The sequence below is a fragment of the Mangifera indica genome, chromosome 4, assembly GCF_011075055.1.
Source record: "Mangifera indica cultivar Alphonso chromosome 4, CATAS_Mindica_2.1, whole genome shotgun sequence".
NCBI classification, from domain to species: Eukaryota; Viridiplantae; Streptophyta; class Magnoliopsida; order Sapindales; family Anacardiaceae; genus Mangifera; species Mangifera indica.
In genome coordinates, this window is record NC_058140.1 from 11,517,456 (window position 1) to 11,532,887 (window position 15,432).

A 15,432-nucleotide genomic window follows, 5' to 3' on the forward strand; every position below is an offset into this window, starting at 1 on the left:
AGCCAGAGCTAGTTAGTAGATACATGTATTATTTGCGTATTATTTACATTTCCATATTATTCATGTATTAAACATATTCAAAAGAATTTTTGAATCTAAAATGTATTAAATGCATATTTTACGTTTTTCCCGTATTAAACGCAAATTATACACTATATTTTACATTTGTTGCATTTTTATATTTTTAGCTAAACTTAAAATACAAAATTGTTCTTTCTATTTTCAACTATTTACGAAAATATTACTGTTATTTAAAAAAAAAAAAACCTAACAATACTTTTTTCTTAATTCCTAGCCTTAATTTTATGTTTTCCTTCTTTATAGGCATATAAAGATTTACTTTGATTTGAAATTTAAAATCTAAATTAATTAATTTGTTTACTTTTTCTAATTAACTGGTATGATATTTATTATACAAAGAATTTTGATTATGTATTATATTGTATTAGATTTAATAGTTAATTAAATATTTTATATTTAAATTATTATATTTATTTTCAATAAGAGATTCATAAAAAGTATTAAAATTATTATGATATTATTATATTTTTAAGAATATATTATTGATAATAGTAATACGTCATATTAAATCCGTGTATATATATATATATATATTGTATTTTTTTATATAAAAAATTTATAAATATATTTTTTATTATTTATTGTATTACATCTATATAATTTATGTATATATATATTTTTTTTCTGTTTCTGTATTTAGTAAGTAGGCCCGGGACCTTCTATTGCATTTTTGCCGGAATCATAAAAATGAGATTGACTTAGTCATCGGTACGCGAAAACGTGGCAAGACTAATATTTAAAAATAAAAAAAGAGCACAACTTGCGACGAACAGCAGAACCAAGTTTATTCGTTGCTAGGCACATCAAACAAATGAAAAAGCAAGGAAAGCAAACCAGTATTAAAGCCTAAAATATATAGTTTATTTATTGAGATCCTGCAGATAAACAAGGATGATTCAAACAAACTGATTGAGGAACTCATCCACGGTGGTGTACTTGACATCAGGATAAAGCTCTGTGGCTTCGACTCCCAACGATGGTTCAATCTCAAAGTTGGTGTGGTCTCCCTTTACAAAGGCTGAGTGGCAGATAGATAAGAACAAATTCAGAGGAGCCGCAGCTTCTGCAAACATAGGAAAAGATGTGAGCAATGTTAGACTTAACATTCTTATAAGAAGGAATGATCTGAGGTCTGATATTTTTCACTAACCTTGAATGTTTTTCAGAAGTTGCTCCTCGGATACATAGACCCTTTCAAGGGTTTTGCCAATCTTTTTCTCCCACAGAGACACAAGATCATTGAATGAGTAAATGTTGCCAGGAGGTCTGAGGTAAAGGACTTTGTTCAAGGTTCTGGGATCATCCACTGCTTTAATGGTATAGGTTCCAAAATCATCTCCCTTGTTAAAAATTGCTGCAATTCATAAAATGAAACAGCTTAGTTTCATTTAATAACAGTAAAGAAAAAATGCTGCATTTATAACATCATCTAAACTATTCATACTCATTCAACTCTTTTCTCAAGCTCTTCCATATATAGAATGTCTATTTGAAGTAAATGCATAAAGAAGTTAGAAATATGATGAAATTCCAAATGATAATATGCTTTTAACAGTTACCCTTTGGATTTCCATCTCCTAAGATGACCACTTTATCCCTTGGGGGAGATGGGGCTCCAGGCTGTGCTAGAGTAGGAAGGAAAAAGCAAGAAGAGAAATTAGATGATACATAGGTGTATGGAATTCCTTCTTTCTCTACAGAGCGGCGGATGTTAGCCTTCATCCCAAATGCTGTTTTTGCTGGCTCAACAGCATGGACACGATCAACATCATTACCAAATTCTGAAGGAAAGAATCTCTGTATAAAATAAAACATTTTCAGAACCAAGTCCTTGACTTCAACAAATTCCAACTAAAAAAGGAACTATCTATCCAAGTGGGAATCTCATTATAGTAATTTAAGTTTCGTCTGACGAAACATTCATTTTTGCCACAAACCGTTCCTGTTGCAGGCTCACCAAGCCAATAAGCCATCAGAACAAAGGTAAGAAAGATGAAGGAAAATTACCTTGACATTTCCAGCTTCTTTAATTGCAGCAATAATCTTATCTTGATCACGTAATTGAGAGTGACCCACTGTTGATATCACAACGTCTACTTGCTTAATCGCACTCACCAGACTCTTGTGATTATATAATTCTCCCTGCGCTCCAAACCCAACAATTTAAAATTAAAAAACAATAAAGTATTTGATTATTAATTATTTATCAAATTCCAATTCCGCTCGCCAAGACGTGACTCCATGCCAAGTGTCACTCATACACAGATCGGGCTAGACATCGAAAAAAACCAAAAACAAGACCTTGATTTCCACGGGATGCACGGTAAGATTGGCGGAAATGAAAAATAAAGAAGCTAAAAAAAGTTACGTACGGTAACAAAATTGACGCCGAGGGTCTTGAAATTTTGGATGATGTTGGATTTGGCAGGGTTAGAAAGAGTAGACTCTCTTACGAGTACAAAAGTCGGATGGCCGGCTTTTGCGCTGGCTTCCACGATATACTTTCCGATATATCCGGTGCCTCCAATAAACAGAATCTTGCTCTTCGTTGCCATACCGAAATGCCGTTTCAAACTCAGATATCCTTTCGCTCAGTTCCGTTTTCTGGGAATGGAACTTCAAAGACAGTGAAACCCTTATTTATATAGTAATTACGTCTGGTATGTAATGACAGAAGTGTCATTGTCGTGACCGGATGAAGTTTTAATGGTGGCCTGAAAGCATCCACATTTTTCACATTGTGTCCTCATACAGACAATACTGTTGAAGATTAATTTGAAGATTTTTAGGTGCATCTCATGTGGCACAAGTTCATGAATATATTTCTAGGTGCATCTTATGGGACACAAGTTGATAAACACATTTCTAGATACATCTTATATGATACAAGTTAAATGTTTGTGCAACTCAAAGTTCAATGTTCATAACATAAGTTCATGTTCATAAATGATTAATGTATAAGTTCAATATTAGGTTCATGTATTTAAGATTTTAAAAGTCATCTTTGTACCTATAAATACTCTAGTTGTTTTGTATTTGGAGCATAAATAAAAAATTATAAGTCTTCCTCTCAAATAATTCTCTCACACAAAGCCTTTCCCTTATATAAATTTACCTCTCTTCTCCAACAAAGTGGTATCAGAGCCTAGTTTTTTTTAGAGATGACAAATAACAATGGAGTATACTTATTTCAATTTCCTCGTCTCACAAAAGAAAATTATGGAACTTGGTGTCTACGCATAAAAGTCGTACTTGGCTCACAAGATGCATGGGATATTATTCAGAAAGGTTATGTACAACCTGAAAATGAAGTCGATCTACTACAGAATGAGAAGAATGTTTTGGCAAAGATAAGGAAGAAGGATCAACAAGCTCTTACCCTCATCCATCATTGTTTGGATGATTCAATGTTCGTGAAGGTGGCCGATACAACTACCTCAAAAGAGGCATGGGAGATTTTGCAAAGTTCATTTCAAAGAGTTGACAAAGTGAAAAGAGTGCGACTCCAATTATTATGAGGTGATTTTAAAGTTTTGCGTATGAAGGATTCTAAGTCAATTTCGAATTATTGTTCAAAGGTAAAGGCCATCGCAAGTCAAATGAAAAGGTATGGTAATCAAATTGAAGATGTTTGTGTGGTAGAAAAAATTCTTCGTTCCTTGACTCCAAAGTTTGATTATGTGGTTTGTGTCATTGAAGAATTTAAAGATTTAGACTCCTTGTCACTTAAACAATTAGAAAGCTCTTTACAAGCCCATAAAGATAAGATTAAAAGGAGGGAAGATGAACCACTAGAGCAAGCTCTAAAAGTAAAAGTTTCTTTGAAAGATGATAATGGCGAGACTAACCACAAAGGACGAGGACGAGGTTGTGGTAGAGGAGGACGAGGTAGAGGTGATTATAACAACTTCACTAATGATGAAAGGAGTCATCAATCATATAGAGGTTGAGGAAGAGCAAGAGGCAGAGGAAGAGGTAATAATTCTAGACCAAATGAGAAGATGTATGATAAGTCTAAAGTTAAGTGTTATAATTGTCATAATTTTGGTCATTATGCTTGGGAATGTTATTTTACAACAACTAATGTTAAGGAACAAGTGAATGTTGTTGATGATAAACAAGAAGTTGAAGAGTCCACTTTGTTGCTAATAGTCAAAGATGACAAGATAAAAGAAGCAAAATATTTGAAGGTAGATGTAACAAATTCGTTTGAAGAGAAGGTTTCTATCAAGAGATATAAAAAATTGCTTGTGGAGTTAAATCAAAAGAGGCAAGCACGACAAGCAACAGAAAATTTAGTGTCAAAATTGAATGAGAAATTCAATTGGTTGAAGGCTATAACACACAAGTCAATTAAACAACGTGATGAGTATACAAGACTAAAAGACGAAGTTTTGCATCAGAAGGATGAGGTTAAAAGATTGAACGAGAAGTTATCATTGAAAATTATTGACGCTAATAATGCCAAAATCAAGTTCGTGAAGAGTCTAATGTGAATTAACAATTTTTAATTAATAAAGTGTAGAAGCGTGATAACATGATAGAACACTTGCATAAGACATTTACTGAATATAAAGCACAGTGCCTACAAACTAATGAACCATTTTACAAGGATTTTATAGGTGGCAAAGGTTTATTCTAAGTACAATGAAATTGGAAAAGCAACATGTGAAATTAGAAGATGAGATAAAGGAAATAGAACTTAAGTATGTAAAGACACATGATCAAGTTGAGGCCATTTTTACAAAGCCACTCAAGTTTGAAGAGTTTCATCGATTACGAGCATATCTTGGAGTAAAAAAGAAGATTTCAAATTAAGGGGGAGTGTTGAAGATTAATTTGAAGATTTTTAGGTGCATCTCATGTGACACAAGTTCATGAACATATTTCTAGGTGCATCTCATGGGACACAAGTTCATGAACACATTTCTAGGTACATCTTATGTGATACAAGTCAAATATTTGTGCAACTCAAAGTTCAATATTCATAGCATAAGTTCATGTTCATACATAAGTAACTACAAGTTCAATGTTAAGTTCATGTATTTAAGATTTTAAAAGTCATCCTTGTACCTATAAATACTCTAGTTGTTTTGTATTTGGAGCATAAAACAAAAATTATAAGTCTTCCTCTTAAATAATTCTCTCACACAAAGTTTTTCCCTTATATAAATTTACTTCTCTTCTCCAACAATTACAACGTTTTTTCTGTGATTTATTAATATGAAAAAGTTTTAGAAAATTATTAGGGAAAAAGACTATTTTCCACTCAAGTTTTAGTCCAATCTCAAACTCACATTAACAAGAGATAAAAAATACAAACTCCTATTCATGACCAAACCGTCATCCAAATTTTTAGTTAAAGACAGACGTAAAATCATTATTTTACGTATAAACTTTAAAATTTTAAAAATTTTATCATTTCATCTCCTCTAAGTTTTAAAAACTAACACTTTAACCCACCCTAAAATTTTGAAAAATTTAGATATCACCTCTAGGGTTTGCTTCCTTCTCCGACTACCATCGACAACCGACGCTTTCCATCGATCTCCCATCTTTGGCTATAAAGGACGACGAAAGACAACCTTTCATCGTCTAAATCTAGATGATGAAACGTTGTCCAAATCTGAAAGAACTGATGAAGGACGACGCTTCATTGTCTAAATGTGACGAACGATGAAGGATGACAAAGCGTCGCCTTTCGTCTTTTGGGTGATGCAATGAAGAGATCTCTGTCTCTTCATCACATGGCCACCATCGCACCAAGAGAAGAAGGAGGTCAGAGACGATACCAGAAGATGAAGTTGAAGAGTAAAGGTGAAACTGTCGTTTTTGAAACCTATAGGGGGCAGCTGAGTTTGAAAAATATAGAAACCTTAGGTTTGGGGGTGAAATTATTACTTTTCAAAGTTTGAAAACTTTAAGTAAGAGTAAAATGTTAGTTTCTAAAACCTGGGGGAGTAATAAACTTTATAACTTTTTAATATAAACGATAAAATGACTATTTTATCTCTCTCTTTAATAGAAAAAATTAACAGAAGTTTGCTCATAAGGGGAAGTTTGAATTTTTCATCTTCCGTAAGTATGAGTTTGAGATTGGGCTAAATCTTGGGTGTGAAATAGTCCCTTTCTTAAATTATTAATAGTTGGTCAGGTTTAATTTTTTGGAGAGGTTAAGATCTTTGTTTGTTGGAAGGGTTAGGTTTAGTCCGACCTCCACCTGCAAGCATGGAGTGATACCTAACCAATATCATTTTTAAGTGCTTATACCATCAACTGAGAGTCTGAGAGAGTTTCTAGAATCATTATGAAATTTTGAATGATGAAAAAGGTTCTTCTTTCAGAGACCTAAACTTGTGATTTTTCTGTTTTGGCATAACACTTAGGTTTGGCAGCCTACTGATGTTGGGTTGACAATGGTTGGTGGCTACAACCATTTAGCATACCTATCAACCATCGGCATCAACAAAGACATGTGAGTTGACAGGAGGAAGTCCGGAACTCTGGAGGAGAATACCCTCCTGACTGGGAAAGAAACTAGCCAAGAATTCGTATCGCTCGATGAACGCAACGTTATGATTCAGTGCAACAACAAGGAAAAGTTTAGACACAAAATTTGAATATAAAACAGCAAGCTGGGGACTACTTTTCCATGTTTTGTATAACTCAAGCACTTACTGCACTAGGACCAGTAATGAAGGAGCTTGTAGTGCCTGTTCTATATTATATTTTAGCTCTGGATCTTATCAATAGAACAAATAAATTCATTCAATCATCTTTCGTCAGTTGGTGGAAACAGTGACCCAAGCACACTGCATGAAACAAGTGTTTAATGATATTAACTCTCACAACAGGGTGTCTAAATGCTCAATGATTGTGGTGTACTTCAAGTGTGGATAGTGTTGTGTCCCATCCACTACCCCAGAAGACTCAATATCGAAGTATGTGTATCTCCCTTCACAAAGACTGAATATATGAAAATCATCTCCATGTTATCTGGATAAGGAGTCTCTATAATGCAATAGGCAACGTGTTTTTGGTACCGTTTCAAACAAGAACAGAAAGGAAAATATACACCAATCATGGGTTCCTATAGAAAAGATAGCAAAAGCATAATTTCTTGGTGCCTCTTGGCCACCAAAAATCCGACTATTACAATATCAAGTGATCTCACAACAGGTGTTGCCATGCAAGAACCCACTTTTTGGTATTTTAGTTCTCTGCATGATTAACTTAGAGTCCGTCCTAAAGATAAGTTTCTGGAAAGAAACAAATTGCATATATTTTTGCACCTACATTTTAATTGTAAGTTTGGTTTAACTGGTTCTAATTTAAGCATCATGTTGTGATGCACCAAATCAAAATTGATTTCAAGATGGTTTCCAAATGCCTTGGTAATTTTTTTTAAACTCACCAATAACAGATGTAGCTTGTACAGTAATCCTCCATAATATATCTAAAGTACCTTTGATTTTCTAAGAAGTTCTTCTCCTGGTACATAAATTGTTTCGAGCTTCTTGCCAATCTTACTCTCCCAAGTCTCAACCAGCTCATTCATAGAGCAAAGAGTTCACCTTATTCAAAGTACGTGGATCATCCAGTGCACTAATTGTGAAAGCAGCAGCATCAATGTCCTTCACAAAGACACCAGCATAGAAATGGCAAGAGCCAGCAAATTTAACATACCCCTTAGTCCACTACTTAACAAAATGCAACAAACTAATCAGCAAAACCGTAGATGAAGACTTTCTCCACAGGGGGACCAGTGGCTCCTGGCTGCGAGAAGTTGGAAAGGTATGCATCCGCAATACCATTGCATGATAAGTGTATGGAATTCCTGCAGCCTAAACAAGTCGGAGGATTTTAGCTTTCGTAGCATACGCTGTTTTTACTGGCTCAACAGGATGGACACGATCAACATCATTTCCAAATTCTCAAGGGAAGAGTCTCTGCATAGCATTAAACCAATTTCACCAAAATTCTAACCAAATGACATTGACATCATCTCAATGTTGATGGTACGCTATCATTTCCAGCTTTTTTAATTGCCGCGAGAATTTTGACCTGATCAACCAATTGAGGGCGAGACAAGGTTGATATAACCATGATACCATTATTAATTGTCGTTATTTTAATTTTTAATTCATTTATGTTATATGAAAAATTAATTCAATCTAATAGAATTATTTATCTTTTTGCACTTAAAAAATTTTGAATATTTTTGGAGTGAAGTTTGGGCCAAAAAAACTAAAATTGGAGTAGACTTACCATTTAACAAAATTTGTGATGTTGATTAGGTGTGAGCATGTGAAATGACAAGAGCAGAATTTGAAATTTAAATCTGGACGTTCAAATCAGTTGAGATATTTCAAAAAAATCAAAATTTGCTTTCTAAAAAAAAAGTGATTATTAGCTGAAAAAGAAAATTATTTTAGATAGATAAAAAAGAATATTTTTTAGGGGAAAGATATATATCAAGATGTATATCTTTTCTTTTCTTTTCGGGAAGATATATATCTTATTTACTTGGTTAGATTAAGAGATTATGATTGACTTTTATTTTTGGATTTGAGTAGGGGGAAAACATATATATTTTTATTTTTATTTTTATTTTGCTGGAAAATCATTATGGTAATGGGAGGAACATTTTTCTGGAATTTTGGCTGGTTTAAGATGGTTTATAGTGGCTAAATCTTCTCTTGGTTGAAGGAATCTGAAACCATAAAACTACAAGAATTGTGAGATTAATTTTTGTTCTTTAATACATCTTTTAATTATTCAAGTATTGATTATTTTCTTAAATTATTTATTATAATCGTATTAATTGATTGATAAGACGTGCAATTAGTTTATTAAATCCATTTAATTTAACATAATTGATATAAAAATAATTTTGAATCTATTTAATCTCCGATTCGATGAAATTGGTCTTTCTTTATGATATTTTACCAAAATGACTGAGGAATTTATCTTGCATACATTAGAAAAACAGACTAACCTCTTTACCTAATAAATATTAGTCCTGTCATAAACCGAATTTTATTTATATTGTATATACAATTCAACAAAATTAATTATAATATTTTTATAAAATTTAAATTACTGAATTATAAATATATCTAAAATTATTAAATTAAAATAATATTAATATTTTCCGAAGTTCGAAAATTTTTCTTACAAATCAAAGAGGTTACAGGCAGGTTTCATCGAGGCACTTATCCCACAAATGCCGACGATCCTGTAACTTCAGCATGTTTACTAATTTGTCTAATTGTGGACACATAAGTATGAGCGAGCTTAGTGTTATTTTGTTGCATTTTTGCTGGAATTATAAAATAATAAAATTATGTGAAATAGTTTTAGATATATAAATAAGTATATATTTGATGTATATTATTATATAATTAGATGAATTTATATTAAAAATAAAATAATATCTAATTATAAAGTAATGATAAATATAAATACATCTTTATTTATATATTTAAAATAAATATTTATAATATTATTTATCATAAAAATAGATACACTTAAACATGGCAAGACTGATGTCTAAAAATTGAAAAAAAAAAAAAAAGACACAACAGGCTATCTTCGGAAATGATAAGATCTTTGGCGCAAGAGGAAGGGGGTTGATCCTTTTCATCTTAGCAGCAGAACCAAGTTTATTCGTTGCTAGGGACATCAAATACATGAAAAAGCAAGGAAAGCACACTAATATTAAAGCCTAAAATATGTAGTTTATTAATTGAGATCCTGCAGATAAACAAGGTTGATTCAAGCAACCTGATTGAGGAACTCATCCACGGTGGTGTACTTGACATCAGGATAAAGTTCTGTGGCTTCAACTCCGACCGATGGTTCAATCTCAAAGTTGGTTTGGTATCCCTTTACAAAGGCTGAGTGGCAGATAGATAAGAACATATTCAGAGGAGCTGCAGCTTCTGCAAACATACCAAAAGATGTGAGCAATGTTAGACTTAACATTCTTATAAGAAGGAATGATTATAGGTCTGATATTTTCCCTAACCTTGAATGTTTTTCAGAAGTTGCTCCTCCGATACATAGACCCTCTCAAGGGTTTTGCCAATCTTTTTCTCCCATAGAGACACAAGGTCATTGAATGAGTAAATGTTGCCAGGAGGTCTGAGGTAAAGGACCTTGTTCAAGGTTCTTGGATCATCCACAGCTCTGATGATATAGGTTCCAATATCATCTTCCATGTTAAAAATTGCTGCAATTCATAAAATGAAACTTGGTTTAATTAACAACACTAAAGAAATATGCTGCATTTATAACATCATCTAAACTATTCATACTCATTCAATTCTTTTCTCAAGCTCTCCCATATATATAGAATGTCTATTTGAAGTAAATGCATAACGAAGTTAGAATATGATGAAATTCCCAACCATAATATGCTTTTAACAGTTACCCTTTGGATTTCCATCTCCTAAGATGACCACTTTATCCCTTGGGGGAGATGTGGCTCCAGGCTGTGCCAAAGTGGGAAGGAAAAAGCCAGAACAGAAATTAGATGACACATAGGTGTATGGAATTCCTTCTTTCTCAACAGAGAGGCGGATATTAACCTTTGCCCCAAATGCTGTTTTTGCTGGCTCGACACCATGGACACGATAAACATCATTACCAAATTCTGAAGGAAAGAATCTCTGTATAAAATAAAACATTTTCAGAACCAAGTCTGTGAGTTCAACAAATTCCAACTAAAAATGGAACTATCTATCCGGGTGGGGAATCTCATTGTAGTAATTTTAAGTTTCGTCTGTTGAAACTTTCATTTTTGCCACAAACCTTTCCTGTTGCAGGCTCACCAAGCCAATAAGCCATCACAACAAAGGTAAGAAAGATGAAGGAAAATTACCTTGACATTTCCAGCTTCTTTAATTGCAGCAATAATCTTATCTTGATTACGTAATTGAGCGTGACCCACTGTTGATATCACAACGTCTACTTGCTTAATCGCACCCACCAGACTCTCGTGATTAAATAATTCTCCCTGCGTCACCAAACCCGACAATTTAAAATTAAAAAACAGTACCATGACTTGACAATAAATTATTTGATTATTAATTATTAATTATTTATCAGATTCCAATTCCGCTCGCCAGGACTTGACTCTGATGCCAAGTGTCACTCATACACAGCTCATGCTAGACATTGAAAAAAACAAAAAACAAAATCTCGATTTCTATGGGATGCTTCGCAAAAATGGGCGAAAATGAAAAATAAAAAACGTTTACGTACAATAACAAAATTGACGCCGAGGGCCTTGAAATTGTCGATGATGCCGGATTTGGCAGGGTTAGAAAGAGTGGACTCCCTCACGAGTACAAAAGTCGGATGACCGGCTTTTGCGCTCGCTTCGACGATATGCTTTCCAATATATCCGGTGCCTCCGATGAACAGAATCTTGCTCTTTGTTGCCATACCTAAATGCCGTTTCCAACTCCGATATCGTTTCGTTATCTTCAAGAACACTGAAACCGTACTTTATAGGTACCCGTCTGGTATGTCATGACAGAATAAGATATGAGCATGATAAGGCCAAAAGACTATTTCCCACCCAAGGAAGCAAAGTTCTTTTTGTTAACTTTAAAAATACTATTTATCTATTCATGATCATTTAAATCTATTAATTTTAAAGATAAAATTATTATTTTATATTTAATATTAAAAATAAACTTAAATATGATTTTTTTCTCCTAAAAATTTAAAAACTAACTTTTCTTCCCTAAATCAAATTTTAAAAAATCACATTTTCCTCCTAGAGTTTAGTTTCAAAATCCAATCACCTTCTCTGACACCATCATTAACCATCTTTTCCTCCCGACGGCTCCCTATCCTTCGACGTATTGCCTCACCTCCACCCTAACCTCTCTGGTTTCTAAAAACGTCGTCTGGGAAGAGAAATCGTCTTCCCAAAAGATGAAGACGAGATCGATCGATGCATAGAATTTGAATTTCAGTTTCATTTTTTCAAATTTCATCATTTTAAGATTTATCGACTCATATTTTCATATTTCTAAACGATTTCTCAATTGTTGACATTCTAGGGTATTTTAATGCGTATAATTCAAATTTCAATTCTGTTTTTTTTATTTTCGCTATTTTCAGATATATCAACTCGTATTTTTTAGATTTCTGAGAGATTTCTTAATTGTTGATATTCTAGGGTATTTCAACACATAGAATTCGAATTTCAGTTCTGTTTTTTTGAATTTTATCATTTTAGAATATATTGACTTGTATTTTTTAGATTTTCGAACGATTTTTTTATCATTGACATTCGAAGGTATTTCAATATATAGAATTTGAATTTTAGTTTTGTTTTTTTAAAATTTTGTCATTTTAGGATATATCGACTCATATTTTTAGATTTTTTAATAATTTTTTGATTGTTGAGACATTTTAGGGTATTTTTATGTGTAGATTTCAAATTTCATTTCTGTTTTGATTGTTTTTCTATATTTTGTCTTTCTATGTTATCTTTTTATGTTTTTTTTATTTGTCATTTTCACATTTGTCTATATATCTGTTTTTTATAAAATTCTTACCAATTTTAAAAAAATTTTGCAGAATATTTCTCATAAAAAGAAGGCCAAAGGACTATTTCCCACCCAAGGTATGCTTTTTTTCCAAATTCTCTCCGTTAACTTTGAAAATCCCATTTAACCACCCATGGGTTGTTCAACTTAACTGAATCCTTTAATCATATTATTTTCCCCTTAAACCCTAAAAACTAACACTTTCCCCTCAAACCCAAGTTTTCAAAAACTGTATTTTCCTCCATTAGGGTTTTCAAACCTTCAGATCTAATTTTTTTGACGATGACCAACGATCTCCAAGCACTTACTCTCTCTCTCCTTCCGGCCCCTCCCTCCAGCCATACACTTCCAACGTTGTATAACGTTGTCGTCGACAAAGACAACACGTCTTCGTCGAGACGAAGACGACGTCTTCGTCAACGATGAAGACTCTTTTTTAATGAAGAGTCTTCGTCATCGACGCAAACTTCATCTTGGTCTCTGAAAGAAGACGATTTGTCTTCATCTCGATGAAGATGTGTCATCTTCATTGATGACGACGCTTAGGAGGGAAAGACGTCGCACGGTCAGAAAGAGGAGACACTGAGGAGAAAGAAATGTCGCTTGGAGATCATCGGTCATTGTCAAAAAATTCAATCCAAAAGTTTGAAAACCCTAGGGGGAAAAATGTTGTTTTTGAAAACTTGAGTTGGGAGAAAATTATTAGTTGTTAGGGTTTAGAGGTAAAAAAGAAATTAAATATAAGTTTATTTTTAATATTATAGATAAAATAATGATTTTACTTTTGAATCCGTCAACTGACTTTTTTTTAACAGGCCATAGGTAGGTAAATAGGCTTTTCAAAGTTAATGGGGGGAATTTTGGAAAAAAAGCATACCTTGGGTGGGAAATAGTCCTTTAGCCTAAAAAGAAACATGTTAAAGGCAAGTTAAGAATCCTAGACGAGTTGAGACACTTTCAAGTAGAGGTTATATGCTTATACAACACACCACCATGTCCAAGATTTGGTCAACACTGACCCTGGATCAATTTCGACTGTTTGAGAGGATATGTTTTGAGTATCTCCTTTGTCTACCCAATATCAATTTTTCAGAGTATTGGTGCATGCATTTTTCCTACAACAGCTACAGCAGCCCTCCGTTAGAGATGAGTTATGGTTTAGGGTTAACAGGGTTGATGTGAGATTCAACCCGTTCGAGTTTTCCTTTATGACAGGGCTATTATTTAACTAACTCACTGCACTTTCATCGTATATTCCCTACTCATCCAGCATAGGATTAGAGATATCAACTTTCGAGGTTGTCTAAAGATGCAGTATCACGACATCGAGTATACTTTTTTGGCTAGACCATGGAGGGATGATAATATTGACACCGTCAAGATGACTTTACTGTATTGTCTACATATAATATTGTTAGGGAATGATTTACAAAAGAAATTATCTACCAAATATTTATAGTTAGTTGATCATCTAGATAGATTTAATTTCTATCCCTAGGGTATTACAGTGTGACAGATGACGTACGAGTCAATATCACAGGCGAGTGATAGAGTCTACTCTAGACGGATGCCTAAAATACGTAAATATGACCTCTACGGATTTTCTTTTACATTCAAGGTAAGTTTATATTTATTGATTATATATATTAATTGGCAAAAATACAAATTGATTTATTTTAATCATTATTGATTATATTGTAGTATGGGATATTTTGTAGTAAGTTAGGGTTAATATGATTGATATCTATACATCTCTACGGATGTTTAGGTGGCATACTTGGGGTTAATTAAGTTAATTGATTCATTAAATATTGTAATTATGTTGAATTATATATCTTAATGAATAGGATCATGTCACATTCTCGTTTCATTCGTCACCAATTAAGGAGGCTAAACCATGGTATGCGGACATTTGTGAGTACACTGGTATGTCGGATTCGTATTCCTCCTCATTGTCTTCGATGTCTCTTTCGATAGGGTTTCTCCTGTCATGCCACCTTCAAATATATTAGTCAGTACTCTAGGGACATTTAAGGAGCCTATTCAACCCCCTGTTAGAGGAGCCTTCAAGTCCCCTGGTAGTTCAGACTACAGCGGCCGACACTATAGACCTTCTTGGGGTTGAAAACTATGTCACCTATCCTGCCACATAGGAGTGTCCCCCGTCTGCATCACCCACTATATCCATAGCTGATGTTGTATTAGCGCACTAGGCACTATGATTTTATGTGAGATTTCCTATTTTCGCAAAGAGGTGTCTTTGCAGATGACGTGATTACGCGACGATGTGTCTTTTCAATGACTCGATTAGAGGATCATCTGACTCATTTGGAGAAAATCGTCACACGTACATGTTGAGCTCCAATCAATCAAGTTATAAAGCCACATCTCATTTATTCTTTATAAAAATTGTATTTTGTTGTTGCTCTAATATCTATTTCAACTTTGTCTAGGGTATGCACGACAATATTGGGATGACTTCTCCTATTGATAGGTCAATTTCATCCCATTACTCACATGAGGTTTGTATTTAATTTCTTAGAGATATTTAATGTTAAATGTTATTATATATTTTTTTTTATATTTTATATGAAATATCACTAATCAAGTTATTATTACTCTTACCCAAGGGTAATCGTTACGAGGGGATATCAGTTGACTCTTTGTTACATCACCTCTCCGATCTGAGGTATGTCATTTATCATTGTCACTCTATTTTTTAATTAATTGTTATTGATTAATTCCTTTTACATATTCGTATAGGGTCCTGCTCATAAAGGTG

The 15,432-nt window shown here is 33.4% G+C and overlaps 2 protein-coding genes and 1 pseudogene across 2 annotated transcripts; all 3 read right to left on the bottom strand.

The window, feature by feature from the left end:
- Positions 1-841: 841 nt before the first annotated feature.
- Positions 842-2,829, bottom strand: LOC123214971 (phenylcoumaran benzylic ether reductase Pyrc5-like). Its single transcript, XM_044634997.1, has 5 exons — positions 2,454-2,829; positions 2,089-2,223; positions 1,641-1,878; positions 1,232-1,435; positions 842-1,144 (listed from the first exon to the last, which is right to left on the bottom strand). Exons 1-5 carry the CDS (start codon positions 2,634-2,636, stop codon positions 978-980), a joined length of 927 nt encoding a protein of 308 aa, XP_044490932.1. The 5' UTR covers positions 2,637-2,829; the 3' UTR covers positions 842-977.
- A 4,097-nt stretch (positions 2,830-6,926) lies between these two features.
- On the bottom strand, positions 6,927-8,187 carry LOC123214973 (annotated as a pseudogene).
- Positions 8,188-9,629: 1,442 nt separating this feature from the next.
- On the bottom strand, positions 9,630-11,613 carry LOC123214972 (phenylcoumaran benzylic ether reductase Pyrc5-like). Its single transcript, XM_044634998.1, has 5 exons — positions 11,350-11,613; positions 10,967-11,101; positions 10,517-10,754; positions 10,112-10,315; positions 9,630-10,025 (listed from the first exon to the last, which is right to left on the bottom strand). Exons 1-5 carry the CDS (start codon positions 11,530-11,532, stop codon positions 9,859-9,861), a joined length of 927 nt encoding a protein of 308 aa, XP_044490933.1. The 5' UTR covers positions 11,533-11,613; the 3' UTR covers positions 9,630-9,858.
- Between the last annotated feature and the right edge of the window lie 3,819 nt (positions 11,614-15,432).